The sequence below is a fragment of the Hypanus sabinus genome, chromosome 12, assembly GCF_030144855.1.
Source record: "Hypanus sabinus isolate sHypSab1 chromosome 12, sHypSab1.hap1, whole genome shotgun sequence".
In the NCBI taxonomy this organism is placed as follows: Eukaryota; Metazoa; Chordata; class Chondrichthyes; order Myliobatiformes; family Dasyatidae; genus Hypanus; species Hypanus sabinus.
This window is the reverse complement of record NC_082717.1, coordinates 12,664,866-12,682,546: the sequence shown is the minus strand read 5'-3', so window position 1 is coordinate 12,682,546 and position 17,681 is coordinate 12,664,866. Positions and strand designations below refer to the sequence as shown.

Genomic DNA, 17,681 nt, shown 5'->3' with positions numbered 1-17,681 from the left:
ATGTCACGTAAGTAACTAGGATGCAACATTCATGGTCGATCTTGACCAACGGAGGGGCCTCAGGTGTACCAGTTAGTGTAACACCAATACAACACCAGTGACCCGGGTACAATTCCTGCTGCTGTCTTTAAGGAGTTTGTACATTCTTCCCATGACCATGTGCGATCCTCTAGTGCTCTAGTTTCCTCCCATGTTTTAAAGACATATGGGTTGGTAGGTTAAATAGTCAAATAGGTGTCATTGGGCGTCACAGACACATTGGGTTGGAAGGGACTGTCACCGTGCTGTATCTCCTAACAAAAGTAAATAAATGCAGTGAAAAATTGTCTTGCATTCTGTTCATACAGATCAAATCATTACACCAGGCATTAAGGTACTGTACAACATTAACAGGATGTAGAATAGCATATGGAAGCCATAGAGAAAGTGTGGTGCAGGTGAACATTAAATTGCAAAATCATAACGAAATGCACGTAATGAACGACTACAATGAGGCAGATTGTGAGGTCAAGAGTCCATCTTATTGTACAAGGGTTCCAAGATAACATCAGGACAGAAGCTGACCTCGAGGCGAGTGGTAGGTACTTTCAGGCTGCCCGATGAGAGAGGGGGGGAAGAGAGAATGTCGGCAGTGGGTTGCACCTTTGATTATACGAGCTGCTTTCAGGTTGGCAGCGAGATGTATGGACTGAATCCGCGGGCTTGGAGTTAGTTCCTGTGATGTGCTGACCTGCACCCACAACTCTCTGCAATGTTTTGCAGTTGCACGCAGACAGAAGATGGACTTGGAGCAGAACTTGGGCAGTATAGGTTTATTATTGTCACATGTACCGAGATGCAGTGAAAGCGTTTTGTGTTGCGTGCCATCCACACAGATCACACCAGACTGAAGTACATCCATTTTCATTCATCGGTTATGTGCCATGTCATATGACATAGGCAATCACGGTCTTTCCAGGACCATGATTGTTCATGGGGAAATTTTCTACCAGAAGTGATTTGCCATTGCCTTCCTCTGGGTTGAGTCTGCAAACTAGGTGACCCCAGCCATCATCAACACTCTTCAGAGATTGCCTGCCTGGTGTCAGTGGTCACATAACCAGGAATTGTGATCTGCACCAACTACTCATAGGACCTTCCATCATCTGCTTCCATGGCTTCACATGACCCTGATTGGGGTGGGGGGGGGGATGGACTAAGCAGGCTAGTCGAAAAAAGGAGCATCCTACACAGTGAGAAGGAAGAAAACAAAAAGCAAACTAAAGTGTTGCCTGCTCCCTCACTACCATTCAGGGCTTCAAACAATCCTTACAAGTGAGGCAACATTTCACCACACCATGAGTCTGTTGCATCTGCTGTATCTCCTCTACATTGGTGAGACCTTACTTATTGTAGATTGGGGGACCACTTTATCGATTGTCTTCGCTCCTCATGCCACAACAAGCAGGATATCCTGTTGATCAACCATTTTAATTCTACTTCCCACCTCCATTCCAACATGTTGGTTCATGGCCTCCTCTACTACCACAGTGAGGCCACTCTCAGGTTGGGGGAGCAACATTTCGCATTCTGTTTGAGTAGCCTCCAACTTGGTGGCGTGAACATCGATTTCTCCACCTTCTGGTGATTTCTCCCCCCCCCTTTCTCCATTCCCAAGTCTGGCTCCACTCTTCTCCTCACCTTCCCATCACCTCCCCTTGGTTCCCGTCCTCCTTCCCTTTTTTTCATGGTCCACTCTCTTCTCCAATCAGTTTCCTCCTTCAGTCCTTTACCTCTTCCACCCATCCCCTCCCAGTTTCTCACTTCTTCGCACCTCCTCCACCCACCCACTTTCCCCCTCACCTGGTCACACATCACCTGCCAGCTTGTACTCCTCCTCCTTCTCCTCCCCTCACCTTCTTATTCTGGCTTCTTCCCCCTTCCTTTCCAGCGCTGATGAAGGGTCTTGGCCCAAATCATCATCTGTTTATTTCTCTCCATCGACGCTGCCCGAACTGCGGGTTCCTCAAGAAGACGGTGTAGGTCCGATGGAGGAGATCTTAGATGATAGATATTGCCTTCTTGAGGCAGTGGCTCATTTTGGGGAGGGAAGTGCCTGTGATGAGTTGGGCTGAGTCCACATTCCCTGGAGCTTCATACATTCCTGTGCATTTGTATGATCATGCTGCAACCATTCAGGATGCTTTCAACTGTACATCTGAAAACGTTTGTTAGAACTGAGAAGTAAAGAGGTCAAAGGTAGACAGGAATGTGATTAATTCACATTATATTGTGGTTAATGACATTACTTGCATTTATGACAAGTGTAAAGGGGGCAAGGCTTCTCTTATTCATATGTACTGGGCTTGTCCTAGTCTAGAGAAATTCTGGAGAGAAGTTTTTTTAACTTTATCCCATATTCTTAATTGGGGAAGGAGCACAGTCTAGGGTTCTTCTCCCGTGGGAGTTGAGGGGTGGGGTGTATACCCCTAAACAAGTGTATGTAAATATGGAATAACAGAGTGCCACGGGGGTGGCGAAAAGTGTGAAAATGTAAAGACTGTAATGGAAACAGTTGTAAAGGATTGAAGGTCATTGAATGGTTTATTGTATATAATTTTATTTTTGAATAAAGTATATTTTGTTTAATAAAAAAATCCCATATTCTTAATTGCCACTTAGAATCTAACCCTCTGATTGCTCTTTTTGTCACCTTGGGTGAAGTAGACATGCATTTGAGTCCAACTAAATGTCGAACATTGTCTTTTGTCTCTCTTTTGGCTAGACAGTTAGTTCTTCTCAGGCGGAGAGATGTTGCCCCACTCACTCATGCTCAATGGCTTAGTGGTATTATGTCCTGTTTAGACCTTGAAAAGATTCATTATTCATTTTTCAATTTGGACATAAAGTTTCATAAGGTGTGAGAACCCTTTCTTGAATACTTCCTTAACTCCTCTTTAGATTAAGTTTATTTTTTTGTACTATAATCCCTTACTTTCAGCTTTTTTTCTTCTGTAAGTTTTATGGTTTTTTATGTCAATTACATTATAGTTTTAGTAGTAGTCATTATATTTTCTTTTTTATATGTATATTTACAGCTTTGTGGAGTCGAACGCTTCGGTTAATTTTTCTGTTACGCGTTGAAATGGTTGGCCTGGAGTTTTGTAGTGGGACGGCGGGGAGGACACGGACTTGGTATGATTTTATTTTGGGTGCTTTTTCCTTATTGTTATGATTTATATATTATACACGTTTGTTTTGCACTGTATAAATCTCCATTTTGTTGATTTTTTTGTAGTTGTATTGTAGAAACTCATAAAAAAATTAATTAAAAAAGACAGGAATGTGGAAGTGTTGTCACACTTGGATTAACCATGATATTATTGAATGACAAGAGATTTCTGCTCCTAATTTGCATGTTGCTATGTGTGGCGGCAAAGCTAATCCAAAATCAAAAGGAAACAATTGTCTCTTGTCTGCGACCATACAGACTGTTATACTTCAGTGATGTGCCCACAGCTCTGATTTCTCCAAACTTCAAACCCTTTATTTGAGCCTTTATTAGTAATTAGCAAACATACAATTAGTTATTATTATGTGTTATCTTAATGGTCAGCAAGACTTATGACCGCTGCTGGTCCCAAGCTATGAACTGGCCAAAACAGGCAAGCATACATAAATACATTGTTTCTCCCTATAGATGCTGCCTGTCCTGCTGTGTTCCGCCAGCATTTTGTGTGTGTTGTTTGAATTTCCAGCATCTGCAGATTTCCTCGTGTTTGCTTTTTTAAAATAACTTATTCCCTTCGTTTTTACTATGTCCCTCCTCATGTGACTGGTCACCATAATTAACATAATAAATGAGCAACACAGAATATGAAGCAGATAGAGAACAGATACCTGGCTCCTAAACAATGCTTATATCTGGACGTTACCTCCTGTGATCTGTCTGATCTGACATGAGAAGAAAGAAGAGCATAAAATAAGATGGAAGCTGGGATGAGCCAGCAGGAATTAAAATGGTAAACTGATAAATTGGTCCTTTATTGTCACATTATAGTGTAGCAGTCATTGTAATGCCATTAGAGCTTGATGTCCTGGAGTCTGGATGCTCAGAATTCCTGTGCTGTCTGTAAAGGACCTTTATACGTCTTCTCCATGAAATGTATGGGTTTTCTCCAGGTGCTTCAGTTTCCACCCACAGTCCAAAGACGCACCGGGTAGGAGAACTGGTCGTTAAGAATTGTCCCCTGATTAAATTGGATTTCATCGGGGTTGACAAGGGTTGCTGGAGTGGAGTACCTCGAATGGCAGGAAGGGTCTACTCAGAGTTGTATTGCTAAATAAATAAAAAGGTGCTGGGGTCCAGTGAAAAGCTTGTCTTGCACACCATCCTTACGGATCAACTCATTCGAGCAGTGAACTCAGGCAGCACAAGGTAAAACAGAGTATGCCAGGTGGGTGGAACATGCTGCCAGGCATGGTGTTAGAGGCAGATATATCAGGGACATTCCAGAGACTCTTAGATAGGCACATGGATGATAGAAGAGTGGAGGGCTCTGTAGGAGAAAAGAGTTGGATTGATCTCAGAGTAGGTGAAAACATCAGTGCAGCATCATGGACTGAAGAACTTGTACTGCTCTATGTTCTATGTTCTAAAACAATAACAGAATACAGAATAGAGTATAACCATTACAGAGAATGTGGAGTGCAGACAGACAGTAAGGTCCATAGTCATAACAAGGTTGATATTGAGGTCAAGGGTCTACCTAATTGTACTAAGGAACTATTCAATAATTGTATAAGAGTGGGGTAGAAGCTTCCTTTGAGCCTGGTGGTGGTACATGCTTTCAGGCTTTTGTATATTCTGGGAGGGTAGGTGTGTGGAAGAGAGACTGTCTGGTGGGTGCATTTTTGGTTTTGCCTGCTGCTTTATTACGGCGTGAGAAGTATAGATAGAGTTCATGGAGGGGAGGCTGCTTCCTGTGATGTGCTGAGCTGTGGTCACAACTCCACAATTCCTTCAAAGTTCAAAGTACGTATATGTAACCATATACAACCCTGGCATTTGTTTTCTTGTGGGCATACTCAAAAAATCTATAGAATAATAAGGATAACAAGTCCAATGAAAGACCGCAACAGCTTGGGCGTTCACCCAGAGGGCAGAAGATAACAAACTGGGCAAATACAAAAAGGAAGAGGTGATAATAATAAACTTGTGGTCAGAGGCAGAGCAGTTGCTATGCCAAGGCACTTGTGCGGAGATGATCACAAATCAGTGGCCCTTTTCCGTTCCGCATATTCGATGTGGTTTCCTTCCTGCTCTCTAAAGAGCCGAGTCAATTCCAGTCATGTTTGTGTGGATCCACCTCCAACTGTGAACTGGCACAGAAACTAATTAGGACATCTCTCATGGAACCACAAGGATCTCCATAGAAAATAGGAAAGGATCTCACGGGAGGGAAAGCTTTTGAAAGTCTATCTATTTAACCCAATCAAACACTAAGACCCAGCAGTGGTATGGAACAGTTTAATGTGTACCAAGAGAGTGGAATTAGCCTACAGAGCAACATGGGGTGGATATTAGAAATAATCACAGTACCTTACTGCCTTCGACAAGCCATGCGTGACTCCCACACTGATTATTAAGTAATTACAATAAGCAATGAGGTCCTGTAACTTGCATTTAGGGAGCATAGAAACATATGAAAAAGCAGAACCTCTAAGGTTGTAATCCCTGCATTACTCTCGTGCCTTGTTCCAGTGATTATAAGAATTGGATGATATACAGCTGTAGAGGTGGTATGGGAGGGAGGGCTTTCAATTACAAGATCATTGTGGCCCTTTCAGGGGAAGGTGAGACCTGCAAAAGCTGGACAGGTTATACCTGAAAAGGTTGGGTAGGTTAAGCAGGTCAGAACTTCTCTCACTGGAGTCTTGGACACAGAGAGGTAACCTTATAGAAAACCACGAGAGGCATGCACTCAGTGGCTACTTTATCAATTATTCCATGGTCAAATTCACATAGAAACACAGAAATCTACAGCACATTACAGGTCCTTCAGCCCACGATGCTGTGCTGAGGATACTCTAGAAATTGCCTAGAATTTCCTTCCATTTTTCTAAGCTCCATGTGCCTAACTAAGATTCTCTTAAAAGACCCTATTGTATCCGTCTCTACCACCTTCACCGCCAATGCATTCCACTCATACACCACTCTCTGTGTGAAAAACTTAACTCTGACATCCCCCTTGTACCTACTTCCAACCACCTTAAAGCTATGCTCCCTCGTGTTAGCCATTGCAGGCCTGGGGAAAAAAGCCTCTGACTATCCACACAATCAATGCCTATCATCATCTTATACACCTTTATCAGGTCACCTCCCATCCTCCATCACTCCAAGGAGAAAAGGCCAAGTTCACTCAACCCGTTCTCATAAAGCATGCTCTCCAATCCAGGTGATCACTAGATCACATCTCTTGCCCATTCTGACGTTTGGTCTGAACAACAACTTTTGACCATGTCCGCATGCTTTTATGCATTGAGTTGCTGCCACATGTTTGGCTAGTGAGATATTTACATTAACGAGCAGGTTTACCAAATAAAGCGGCCACCGAGTGCAGATAAGATAATGCATGCAGTCTTTTTCCAGGGAAAGGGAAGCAAAACTAGAGGGCACAAAAAGAAGCTGAGAGGTAACTCCTTCACCTAGAGGGTGGTGCGTAATGGAATGAGTTGCCCAGGAAAGTGAGTCAGGATCAGGTTTACCATTACTGGGATAAATTTGTTGTTTTGCGGCAGCAGTGCATTGCAATGCATAATTATAAAGAAACAATAATCAGCAATAACAAGTATATGTAAAAAATTATTAACTAAGTAGTGCAAAAAGAGAGGGAAAACAGTGAGGCAGTGTTCATGGATTTATTGCTCATTCAGAAATCTGACGATGGGGGTGATGGGGGAGGAAAGAATCTATTCCTGAAGCATTGAGTGTGTGTCTTCAGGCTCCTGCATCTCCTCCTTGATGGTAGCAATGAGAAGAGCGCACGTTCTGGATGATGGGAGTCTTTAATGATGGATGCCGCTTTTCTGAGGCATCATGTTTTGAAGGTCACCCTGGATGCCAGTGAAGCTAGTTCCCATGATGAAGCTGATTGAGTTTACAACTTTCCGCAGCGTTTTCTGATCTGTGCACTGGCCCCTCCGTACCAGGCACTGATGCAGCCAGTTAGATTACTTTTCATGGTACATCTGTAGAAATTTGCGAGTGCCTTTGGTGCCATATCAGGTCTTTCCAAACTCCTAATGAAATATAATCACTGTCATGCCTTCTTTGTAACTGCATCGATATTTTGTGCTCAGGATAGATCTTCAGAGATGTTGACACTCAGGAACTGCTCGCCCTTTCCAGTTCAGATCCCTCTATGTGGAATGGTGTGTGTTCCCCTATTTTACTCTTTCTGAAGCCCACAATCAATTCATATGTCTTACTGGCATTGAAAGCAATGTGTGTTGCAACAACACCTAACCATCTTAATCTTGTAGGCCTCCTCGTCATCGTCTGAAACCCTGCTAACAATAGTTGTGTCATTTGAGTAACAAATTTATAGATGCTGTTTGAGCTGTGCCTATTTGTGTAGAGACTAGACCAGAGGGCTAAGCACACATCCTTGAGGTACACCAGAGTTGATTGTCAGCGAAGAGGAGACTGTGGTCTCCCAGTGAGGAAGTCAAGGATCCAGTTGCAGAGGCCCAGGTTTTGGAACCTGTTGATTAGAATTGAGGGCAGTATTGTATTATGCAGAGCTGTATTTATTAAACAGCAGCCTGATGTAGGTATTACAAGATCCAAGGCCAGCTGGAGAGCAGGTGCGATTGTGGTGAAATGCAACCTGCAGAGGGTCCAAGTCCTTGCTTAGGCAAGAGTTGATTCTAGCCAAGACCAATGTCTCAAAACACTTCATCATAGTAAACGTCAGTGCCACTGGGCAATAGCCACTGAGGCAGCTTACCTTGCTCTTCTTGGGCACTGACATGTTTGTCAAACTTTTGAAACCTCGGTGGGAACCTCCAAATGCAGTAGTGAGAGACTGAAGCTATCTTCAAACTCTCCCGCCAGTTGTTTGTTTTCAGAGCCATAACAGGTACACCATCGGGGCCTGATGCCTTGAGAGGGTTCACCCTCTGAATGATGTTCTGTCATCGGCCTCCAAGACTGAGGGTCACCAGGTGCTACAGGGATTTTCACAGCTGTAGTTTTTTATTTTTTTAAAGCATACATAAAAAGCAATTATCTCATCTGGAAGTGAAGCATCACAGCCACTGATGATGTTAAGTTTCGTATTGTAGAGGTTCCGTCTCTAACTTCAATCAGATTTGTTTTCTTGCTCTTGAAATAGCCTTCCATCGGCCATGTCTGGACTTCTGGGTAACTGGTCTTGAATGCCGCAGATCTTATCCTCAGCAGACTATGAATCTCCTGGTTCATCCATGGTTTTTGGTTTGGATATGTCTGGTATGTTCTCAAAGCTACACATTCATCCACACGGGTTTTCATGAAGTCAGCAAGAGCTTTGGTGTGTTCATTCAGATTTGAAGATGAATCTCTGAGTATTGTCCAGTCTACTGACACAAAGCAGTCCTGAAATCACTCCTCCACCTCCCTTGATCGTACTGTGTTGGTGTTCACCACTGATGCTGCAATCTTTAGTCTCTGCCTATGATGGTAGAAGTACAGCCAGGTGATCGGACTTTCCAAAGTGTGGTTGTGGGATGTCACACTAAGCAATCCTGATCGTGGTATAACAGTGGTGAAGTGTGTTGGCTCCCCTGTTTCCACAAGTGATATGCTGGTGGTAGTTGCAAGGAGTAAAAATGAAACCATTTAAAGAACATAGTTGGATAGGTCCATAGAATGGCTTAGAGGACTTTGGGACAATTGTGTGCAAATGGGGCTAACATAGATTCTGTGACTGTGATTCTGGACCCAGAGCCTGCAAATCTGAAAGTCCGGGGCCTTGAACTTCAGCGGCAGTTTGTCCTGCCTGGGGTCAGAGGCCTATCTGTTAGTGTGCATGGCTGGGTGGGTAGGAGGAAAGGGACTGGAGAAAAGAGCAATTATAATTGTAGAAATGTGGAATGTCTAAGGTAGACTGGGAAAATGATCCAAAAGACAGGTCAGGAGGTGAACAGTGGGAGATATTTAAATAGGTGGTCATAGAATGACAGTCATTTAGCAAGGTCACAGGTTTTTCGTCCCAAGCTTATCTACATGACATTATATTGCCCACCTACCTATCTGCTGTGTTGGACCATAGCCTTCTAAACCTCTCCCATCTATGTGCTAATCTAGATGGCTTTAAATATTGCTAATGCACCCAAATATGCAGGACTACTTCCTGAGGCATCTGCACAGGTTTGGCCTGTCATTTAAAACTTTGAGAAAATTCTATAGATGGGATGCACGGTGGAAAGTATCCTGACTGGTTGCACCACAGCCTCGGATGGAAAACACCAATGCCCAAGAATGAAAAAGCCTATGATAGGTAGTGGATAAAGCCAGTCCATTACAGGAAAAACCCTCCCCACCACTGAGCACATCTACAAGGAGCACTGCTACAAGAAAGTAGTATACATCTTCAAAGACCCTCACTATCCAGCCCAGGTTCCCTTCTCGCCACTGCCTTTGGAAAGGCAAGCTAAGTGCCTTCTTCACCACCCTGTCAACATCTGGTGCCAATTTCAGTGAACTAGGTCCCTCTGTTGTGCAACACACCCAGGGCCTTAATACTCAGCAGACATTTATTCCAATTAGAGAGCAAGATTCCATAGCAACTGAGGTCAATGATAATAGAGACACAAGATTTGGAATTAGACTCAGTTTATTATTGTCACATGTACTAAGGTACAGTTAAAAGCTTGTCTTGCATAAGCATCGAACGTTACTGCATCATGCAGGCCCTTTAGCCCTGAGTGTTGTTCTGACCTTTTAACCTACTCTAAGATCAATCTAACCCTTCCCTCCTACATAACTCTCCATTTTTCTATCATCTATATGCCTATCTAAGTGTTTCTTAAATGCCACTACATTTGATCCTTTGGTCATCAGTGCCTTGAGGTAGAACAATAACAAAACGCAGAATGAAGTGTGACTGCTACAGAGAAGGTGCAGTACAGGTAGATGATAAAGTGCAAGGCCACAATGAGGTGGATTGTGAGGTCAAGAGTCCATCTTATTGCATTATGGAACCATTCGATAACAGTGGGGTAGAGGCTCCCCTTGTACCTAGTATTGGAATTAGAATTGATTTATTGTTGTTACATATTGAGATACTTTGAAAACCTGTTTTGCACACTATTCATGCAGATCAGATAGTTACATAGTGCACAGAGGCAGAACAAGGTAAGCCAATGACAATGAAGAATTAATTGTAATTGTTACAGAGAAGGTGTGGTGCACTAGACAATGAGGTGTAAGATCACAATAAGATGTAATGGAGAACTATTTAATAGTTATATAACAGTGGGATTGAAGCTGCCCTTGAGCCTGGTGGATGTTCCTAAGGCTGCACCGAGTGGAATATGGAGCAACTAACGGTTGGCTGGAGGAACTCAGCAAGTTGAGTGGCCTTTGTAAGGGGGGGGGGGGGAGGGAGGGAAGAGAAGAGCTGTTGATGTCTCAGGTCAATCAGGACTGAGAGTCACCCTCAGTAGGGCTTCAATCTGTAGTTGACATGGTCCATGTGGGCTCTATGATGCTGTGTCCTGATAGAGGACCACAGGCTTGACCTGACTTTCTCATAAGGCGTACCCTCTAATCTAGGCAACATCCTGGTAAATCTCCTCTGCACTTTCTCTAAAGCTTCCACATTCTTTCTATAGTGACGTGACCAAAACTGAACATAATATTCCAAACATGGTCTGACCAAATATTTATAGAACTGCAATATTACCTCATATCTCTTGAACACAATCCCTGAACTAATGAAGACTAACATTCCATATGCCATCTTAACAACCCCATTGACTTATACAGTAACTTTGAGGGATCTAAGGACAGTGGCCATAAGATCCCTTGGTTCCTCCACTTATGTTGGGCTGAAGGACCTGTTTCAGGTCTGTATAACTCTATGACTTCAGACAGTGGTGTGTGAGGCTGATGCAATTCCTCGTGGCTACATGACGACAACTACATTCTTGTCAGTCATTCACGGGCTATGTCCAGGGTGCATGCCCCATTAATCCCTGTGTGTACACCTCAGCATGAGGTCCCTCCTGTGCTGATTCAGTAAAGGTAATGACCCATTTAACACAGATTAACCTGTTTTTGTTTCAGCAGAGAAAAGATTTCAAAATAATGAAAACACCTTAAGACTTGCGTCATTCAGTTCAAACTCTCCTGAAGTGATTTCGTCTCTGATTAAAGGTTTTCACTGAGCCTGTTCCTCAAGGAGCAGACTATTACACTCATTAGCAAGTGCTGGCTGGGGTTGCTGGGAGATGCACCCTGCAGTCCCAGCAGGATCACTACATGCAGGCTTCCCTCTCCTCCAAGCAAATGTGCACACGTGTCACTTTAGTTCAACCAGCTGGAAGCCAACATGTGTTGAGAAGAGCTGGCACGGAAAGGGAGTAGATGTCTGCATCACTAGAATAAATCATGGGCAGGCTTGAAGGGACTGGATGCCCACCATCCAGACTATGCTCTCTTCTCGCTTCTGCCATCGGGAAAGAAATACAGAAGCCTTAGGTCCCACTTCACCAGCTTCAAACAATTACTACACCAACCACCAGGCTCCTGAACCAGCGTGGAAAACTTCACTCACCTCAACAATGAACTGAATGCACAACCTGTGGACTCCACAACTCATGTTCTCAGATTTATTTATGTACTCTTTTATTTATCATTAATATCATTGTATTTACATAGTCTGCCTTCCTTAGCACATTGGTTGTTTCAGTATTGGGTAGTCTGTATTTTATTGTACTTCTTTATTCTACTGTGAATGCCCATTAGAAAATGAATCTCAGGGTTGATTATTGTGGCATCCATGTATTCTGATAATAAATTTTACTTTGAACTTTGAGCTTTTTACTCCTGCTGTCAGTCAGCTCCATTATGGGCACCAGCCTTCCCATCATCCAGGACGTCTTCAAATTGGGATGCCTCAAAAAGGCAGCATCCATCATTAAGGTGCTCCACCAGCCTGGACATGACCACTTCTTGTTGCTACCATCAGGGAGGAGGTACAGAAGCCTGAAAGCAAACACTCAGTGTTTCAGGAACTTCTTCTTCCCCTCTGCCATCTGATTTCTGAATGAACATTGAACCCATGATCACTACTTCACTACTTTTTCTCCTCTTTTTGCCCAACAAAGTTAATTTAATTTTTTATATATGTTTTTTATTAATAATTATAGTTTCTTTATTATGTATTGCAATGTACTGTTGCTGCATAGCAACAAATTTCACGACATATATCGGTGATATTAAACCTGAACCGCTCAGAAATCTAATAACCACTCTGGACTTTCTCTCTTCTCATCAAAAGGCACAAAAACTCTGAGAGCACACGCCGCTAGGTTCAGGGGCGAATTCTATCTTGTTTTTATAAATTCAAGTTCATTGTCATTCAATTGTACACATATATACAGCTAAACAAAACAATGTTCCTCTAGGACTAAGGTGCAAAATACAGTATATATATCGCATACAGTACATAAAATAATATTAACAGACAATAAAATATTCTGTAGATGTAAGATTGATATTAAGTGTATGTAAGACACATAGTTAAATATTGGTGGTGGCATCTGTCGGTCTCAAGAGACCATGGATCTGCACCTAGAGCTGTAAATATACAACAGGGTAATGCTACTGGGTGTACTGGGTGTTAACGGGGTGCTCAGAAGTCTCACAGCCTGGGGGATGAATCTATACCCGGTTCTCATGCTTATACTCTGGTACCTTCTGCCTGACAGTAGAAGGCAAGGAGACTGCGGGACGGATGTGAGGGGTCTTTGACACTACTGAGGGCTCTGTGAGTGCAGCTCTTCTAGTATATGTCCTGCTGGCGTGTGTGTGTGTGTGTGGGGGGGGGGGGGGATAGTGGGTGGAGAATCGCAGATGATTCTTTCAGCAGTCATCACAATTCATTGCAGGATCTTGTGGTCAACTGCTTTTTCCATACCACATGGTGATACAGTTGGTCAGGACACTCTCAAAGGTGCTCCGGTGGAATGTAGTTAGAATTGGGGCAGGGATCCTTGCTAGCTTCAGTCTCCTCAGGAAGTGAAGGCACTTCTTGCCCAAAGAGGTGATCTTCAGGGACCTAGAGAGATCATCCGTGATATGCACTCCAAGAAACTTGGTGCTCCTGACTCTCCCCACGGAGGAGCTATTGATGTGCAAATAGGGAGTGATCAGCCTGCAGCTTTTAGAAGTCTAGACCCATCTCTACAGTCTTGTCTCTTTGAGACCATTAGACAGACCTCTCTTATCTACAGAGATGAACTCTGGATCTCCCAGTCCACCTTGGCATTGCCTTTGCTTTATCTGCCTACCTGCACGACACTTTCTCTGTAACTGCAGCACTGCATTCTGCATTCAGATTTCCTTTTGCTACTTCATTGTAGTTAATTATTTGAACTAAGTAATGAATCAATCTGTATGAACAGTATTGGTACGTGTGACAGCAATAAACCATCAACGAATTTGTGTATTCTTGAACCCCCTGTAGTACTCCTCACATAGGGGAAGATATTTCAAGATGTCATTTACTTGGATTTTCAGAAGGCATTTGATAAGGTGCCACACATGAGGCTGCTTAACATGATAAAATCTTATGGTGTTACAGGAAAGATTCTAACATGGATAGAGGAATGGCTGTCAGGCAAGGGACAGCGAGTGGGAATAAAATGGGCCTTTCTGGTTGGCTGCCAGTGACCAGTGGTGCTCCTTAGGAATTTAGTATTAAGAGTGCTACTTATCACTTTGTTTGGCAATGATTTAGATAGTGATATTAATGGCTTTGTGGCAAAGTTTGTGGATGATGCAAAGATAGGTGGAGGGGTAGGTAGTGCTGAGGAAGCAATGCGATTGCAGCAGGATGTAGACAAATTGAAAGAATGGGCAAAAAAGTGGCAGATGGAATATAGTGTAGGGAAATGTACGATAATGCATTTTGGTAAATGGAACAATAGTGTGGACTATTATCAAAATGGGGAGGAGGTTCAAACATCAGAGGTACAGAGGGATTTAGGTGTCCTTGTGCAAGACTTCCAGAAGGTTAATTTTCAGGTTGAGGCTGTGGTAAAGAAGGCAAGTGTAATGTTGGCATTTATTTCAAGTGGAATAGAATATAAGGCCATTAGATCATACGACATAGGAGCAGAAGTAGGCTATTCGGCCTATCGAGTCTTCTCCGCCATTCAGTCCTGGGCTGATCCAATTCTTCCAGTCATCCCCACTCCCCTGCCTTCTCCCCATACCCTTTGATGCCCTGGCTAATCAAGAACTTATTTACCTCTGCCTTAAATGCACCCAGTGACTTGGTCTCCACAGACGCTCGTGGCATCAAATTCCACAGACTTACCACCCTCTGACTAAAGTAATTTCTCCGCATCTCTTTTCTAAGCAGACATCCTTCAATCCTGTAGTAGTGCCCTAAAAAGCAAGGAGATAATGCTTTATAAGACACTAGTCAGGCCATTCTTAGAGTATTGTCAAAAGTTCTGGACCCCATATCTCAGAAAGGATGTGTTGTTATTGGAGAGAGTGCAGAGGATGTTCACGAGGATGATTCCATGAATGAAGAGGTTAACATATGAGGAGAGTTTAGCAGTTTTGGGCCTGTAATCACTGGAATTTAGAAGAATGCGGAGGGATCTCATTGAAACTGACTGAATATTGAAAAGACTAGATGGGGGGATTTGGAGAGGATGTTTCCTATGGTGGGGTTATCCAGAACTAGAGGGAACAGCCTCAAGTTTGAGGGGCAGCCTCTTGGACAGAGGTAAAGAGGAATTTTTTAGCCCGAGAGTAGAGAATCTGTGGATTGCTCTGCCACAGACTGCGGTGGAGGCCAAGTCCATGGGTATGTTTAGGGTTCAAGTTGATAGTTCCTGATCAGTCTGGGCATCAAAGGATGTGACAAAAAGACAGGTGTAGGGGGTTGAGTGGGATCCAAGAGCAGCCAAGATGGAATGGTGGAGCAGACTGGATGGGCTGAATGGCCTAATTCTGCTCCTATTGTGGTCTTATGGCATATGGTCTAAGATTTAGAGCTAGCAACAATGAAATTAATGGTAACATATTTTCAAAAATATTCCTATGGGTCTGTGCATTCTCTCTAACACAATCATTCCATTACTATAGTATGGTGACCTGAACTACCCACAATACTCCAGGAACCGCCTAATCAAACGCATACTGGAAATCCAAAACAACACAAATACAAAATGCTGGAGGAACTCAGCAGGTCAGGGAGCGTCTATGGAGACGATTAAACGGTCAATGGTAGTGTTGTGGTTAGCATAACGCTATTACAAGTGCAGTTAGCCGGGTTCATTTCTGGTTTTGTTTGTCAGGAGTTTGCAAGTTCTTTCCGTTTCCAAGCTGGTTTCCTCTGGGTGCTCTACTTTCCTCCTGCATTCCTAAACTTTACGAGTTAGTAGGCCAATTGGTCACATGGGTGTAATTTGGTGCTGCGGGCGCATTGGTCCAGAAAGGTCTATTACTATGCTGTATCTCAAAGAAAATTGGGCCAAGAACCTTCGTACATTCTAACATGATGTCCCTGCTCTTACTTTTGATGCATTTAAATTGTTGTTCCTCCCAAACCACAGTCAATACCTAACATTACCAACCATTGGCTTTACCTCTCTTTCTTTCCAGTCCTATTAAGTTTCCTGTATTGGGGGAGTCTTTAGCCGGAGGATGGAAAATCTGTGTAATTCATTGCCACAGATGGGTGTGGAGGCCAAGTCATTTGGTATATTTTAAGCGGAGGTTGATAAGTTCGTGCGGTTAGCAAGTCTGTCAAAGGTTATGGGGAGAAGGCAAGAGAATGGGGTTGAGAAGACTCAATAGTGGAATGGTGGAGAAAACTCGATCAGCCAAATGGTCTAATTCTGTTCCTATGAATGATGGTCTTATGGTCCTATGTCAGTTGAACGTGGACAGTTAGTGATGAAGACAGGGTGAGGGGAGTTTTGCAGATTTAATCAGAAACCTCCCTCACAATCGACACAGGTGCACCTCACAGATTAAAAAGTTGATGAAGGGCCAAAAACATCAACTGTTTATTCCCCTCCATAGATGCTGCCTGAGATGCTGAGTTTCTCCAGCTTGTTGCATGTGTTGCTCAAGATTTCCAGCCTCTACAGAAAGTCTCATATGGGGCTTTAGGCTTCCGTAGCTCCTGCCCAATGGTAGCTGCGAGAGGATAGCATGGGTCAGCGGGCGAGGAGCTCTGATGATGGATCTCGTCTTCTTGAGGCAGCACCTCCTGTAGATAAGACCGACGGAGGGGAGGGATGCGATGGGTTGAGTCCGCAACTTTCTGTAGCTTCTTTCATTCTTGCATTCAGATTGCTGCTCCTGCAACAGCAAGTGAAAGATGCCACCTGCAGTGATGGACCTCCAAGTTGGTTCATTTGGTTTTGGAATTCAGATACACAAGTCTGTGAAAACTTTAGAGAGGGTGCAGAGGAGATTTACCAGGACACTGCCTGGATTAGAGAGCATGTTTTATGTGGATAGCTTGAGGGAGCTAGGTTTTTTTCCCTCTGGAATGAAGGAGGATGAGAGGTGACTTGATAGAAGTGTACATGATAAAAAGAGGCATAGATCGAGTGCATAGACAGAGACTTTTTTTCCCAGGATGTTAATGGCCAATATAAGAGTGCATAATTTAAGGTGTTTGGAAGAACATATAGGGGAGGATGTTAGAGGTAAGTTTTGTTACACAGAGTGATGGGGGGGGGGGGTGGCAGGGATGGCAGTAGAGGCATATACATTAGAGGAATTTAAGAGACTACTAGATAGGCACATGGGTTATAAAATATAGAGATATGTAGGAGGTAAGGATTAGATTGATCTTAAAGAAGGTTAAAAGTTAGTATAATATTTTGTGCCAAAAGGCCTACACTGTTCTGTAGCGTTCTACAGTGTGTTCTGTGTTCCTTGAAAGGGAAACTTATCCTGTCATTGATAGGATAGATCCTGAATGAAGGGCCTTAAAATGAGAGAGAATAGGACAGCACATAACATGATCGCTCAGCCCATCATTTCTATACCAAACATGATCCCAAATTAAACTAATGCCATCTGCCTTCTTCCTCTGTTTCCTGGATTTTCATGTCTAAAATCCTCTTAAATATCTCTGTTGTATTGACACCCCAAAAATGTAAAATTCTTGCTCCCATATCTCTTTCAAGTTTTCCTTCTCTCATCTAAATACTCTGCCCCCTGGTATTTGACATTGTACTCTATGGCAAAGACAATGACTGTCTTCCAAGTCTATGTCTCTCAAGTCAAAATATTTCTGTTAAAGTTGAGTTGTCCAGTGTACATGGAGAATTGCTGACCAGTGAGAGGCAGATACAGTTTAATACAGGACTTCTCTATGTCAGGACTGAGACATTTCCCATCCCCTGTAGGCTGAGGGGATGCTTTAACATCAAAGATGCCTTCTCTTGGA

General features: G+C 43.2%; 1 protein-coding gene across 19 annotated transcripts in view; it reads left to right on the top strand.

The window, feature by feature from the left end:
- The window catches only part of LOC132402627 (uncharacterized), a 381,320-nt gene that overhangs the window by 158,570 nt on the left and 205,069 nt on the right, over nucleotides 1-17,681 (top strand). For 17 of the 19 annotated variants that reach the window (XR_009514994.1, XR_009515018.1, XR_009515010.1 and 14 more), the window contains one exon: nucleotides 3,078-3,174. Coding sequence is in view for 1 of the 19 variants with exons in the window: in XM_059985544.1 (XP_059841527.1) it covers nucleotides 3,078-3,174 (97 nt within the window). In the remaining 18 variants the exon portion in view is untranslated. Of the gene's footprint in view, nucleotides 1-3,077; nucleotides 3,175-11,314 lie in introns of all 19 variants that reach the window. The other 2 variants (XR_009515000.1, XR_009515005.1) reach the window with 2 other exon arrangements.